Consider the following 2,643-nt stretch of genomic DNA (forward strand, 5'->3'; position numbering starts at 1 on the left):
CTTATGAATGGATGAATTAATCAGCCTATATGAATGAATGAATGAATCTTCCGTATGGATGAATGAATGGATGAATGGATGAATGAATCTATCCTAAAATAAAGTCTGAAGACACCACAGTCAATGACATTAAGTAGTCATTTCCTACTCGCCCTGTTTAAAAATGGGTTGAAATTTTTCAATATGGCTACATCATTTCATCTTCAATATTTGGTGATTTGCTTATTGTATGTATTCAGTGATTTCGGTGAGTTCCTTTCTTTTTGCGTCTGTGGGTGCAGCAGTTTGGCTCTTTTAAGGATCTTCTGGTATCTGCAAGGGTAAAATTCTTCGTTAGCCTATAGGCATTCATCCTCAAGCAAAGACGAACTTCGTACTTATACATTGACTGCAATAGCAACCTTTCTTATATCTCAGAAGTTTGCTAATGCGGAGGTTTGATTGGATTGTACCCTTGAAAATACAACCAATCAGAGACGCAAAGTCTGTGAACTAAATGCCATTATGGTTACGATACAACTTTTTCTGTCGAAGGCTATGATTGGCTGTATTCCCCTGCGTATAATCCAATCAATTCGTTGTATTCGGCGATACAAGAATAGTGGCTATTGCAATATAAGTTATAAATTCGTATTAGTTTGTTATTGTGATGGATATTGAGGATTGGTTGCTTCGATCCGATGGGTAATTATACCAATTTGAAATGTTTGTACTAGGCTACGCATGTAGAATAAGTGTTTTTAATTATTCTGTTATAGGCTGCCTATCATATGATGGAAGAACAGTGGGTCCAGCTATAGCTACAGTAGAAACTAAGAAAGACACTGTATCTATTCGACTACAGCGAGTTACCCCGTCTGTTCTCTACAAGAAATTTAGCAATGATATCAAGGGAGAGATCTATGTAATTTATTAATTCATTATGCTATTGCTCAACTGGATCAGTGGACCCAAATGGGTTGAGTTGAGACCGCCTGGGAAATCCCCTTTTCAACACATGCTTTCCTTCAGACCCTCTGTATGTCAACTTAATGCCTGTTAATGGACTTTTTTAAAGGTTTTTTGTCTCGATGTTATAGAACTATAAGGTCACAAAAAACCGGTGTTTCAATATAGAAGCTTTTAAAGTACATGTTTACACTCATTTTGAACCCCCTACCTTTAATAGATTTACAAATATTATAAATATATTAAAAGGTCACCTATTCATTGATAACAAAGTGTCTATTTTGTAGATATGATCTTTCTGGCGTGAGGTTTTGCCTTCATCCTAAAAAGTAAATTTCAAGAAAAAAGTCAGTAATGGCCCTATAGTTCTATGACAACGATATATATATATTGGTAGTTGAGCCTGTCATAGTGTCAATACTTCTCTTGACATCTTGTACGAAGCTTTTTGGGTTTGCAATGGGACATTTTGCCATATCACAGTGGCATAAGCCAACTCTTTTTTTTTTCGCTTTCAAACTTCCACAGTCTGTATGTAGCATGTGATCTGCGTTTATTGTTTTTCAAGTGGTCCCTTTTCCATGCCAGTGCCCCTAACCTGCGTCACTGCACTGGTTAGAAAGGAATTGTCTAACTCACTGAGACCCCCTCCCCCCTTCCATTCCCCGGCGTTATTGGTTTATGTCACAACTCAGATATTATAGTGAATAAGCAATGCAAACCTTTCTTTGTAGAGTTCTAATTTAGAAGGAACTATTAAAGAAGCAAAGAGGAATGGATACAGTGGACTAACGTTCGACTATCGTAATAATATGTACTATGTGATACATACAGAGACTGACAGAGCCGTGGGCAATATCCTGGTAAGTATAATCATCCACCCTAGTCACAGAGGCCGTGTTTTCTGTATTGTCTAATTTGGTTACCATCCGATATGGGAAGACATGAGCAATACAGTGACAGTACACCTAATTTATAAAGAAAAAAGAAAGCATTCTGTTTACATTATAACAACTAACGGGAACAATGACTGGTTAAAAATGTATGCAACGTTTCGACATGTTTCTCCCGTCTCCCTCAACCACATATAGCTATATTACCCTCTCGAAAGACCCTGTTTGGTGACAAGCATGTTTTATCTCATTCATGATACCAGAGCACTACTACTTGTAGCAATTTACAAACTGAATATTCAAACTAAAAATTTTCATTATGTAAATTGTAGGGATTCTATGCGTCTGGAAATCACGAAGAGAGCCCAGGTCCTATTCTACTATATTCTGGATTATCTCCAACTGTTAAATGTAAGTTTTTATCAACGATAAACTAAAAATACATTCTACATTGCTTTAAATACCACCAACATATAATGCAGTCCTCTGTCTTACAACTATTTACAATCTTAGAACATAGTGTTTAAAGATGGATTCCCTTATTTTCATTTATGAAAATGAAAATGCTAATACTTATATGAATAGAAAGTAGAGGTGTTCTAATGACTTGGAAAAATACCGGTTTGTCTCACATGTCCATAATTAATTCATAATTAGCTAAATTAGAAGAGAATTCCCAGCAGAATTCCCATGGGTGACCGATCAAGAAAGGTCACAAAGTCTTTTTTGTTTATCCAGACTGTTCATACATGATTGGTTAAAACTCTAAATTATATGCAATAAGAACATAATGATATGATTA

The 2,643-nt window shown here is 35.9% G+C and overlaps 1 protein-coding gene across 1 annotated transcript in view; it reads left to right on the top strand.

Moving 5' to 3' along the window:
* Positions 1 to 183: 183 nt before the first annotated feature.
* LOTGIDRAFT_175574 (hypothetical protein) overlaps positions 184 to 2,643 on the top strand; it is a gene marked incomplete at both ends in the record, with an annotated part of 8,786 nt that continues 6,326 nt past the window's right edge. Inside the window, 4 exons of the mRNA XM_009057646.1 lie at positions 184 to 247; positions 759 to 904; positions 1,683 to 1,811; positions 2,174 to 2,252. Of these exons, the coding sequence (XP_009055894.1) occupies positions 184 to 247; positions 759 to 904; positions 1,683 to 1,811; positions 2,174 to 2,252 (418 nt within the window). The remainder of the gene's footprint in view (positions 248 to 758; positions 905 to 1,682; positions 1,812 to 2,173; positions 2,253 to 2,643) is intronic.

This window comes from Lottia gigantea (genome assembly GCF_000327385.1).
Source record: "Lottia gigantea unplaced genomic scaffold LOTGIsca_309, whole genome shotgun sequence".
In the NCBI taxonomy this organism is placed as follows: Eukaryota; Metazoa; Mollusca; class Gastropoda; family Lottiidae; genus Lottia; species Lottia gigantea.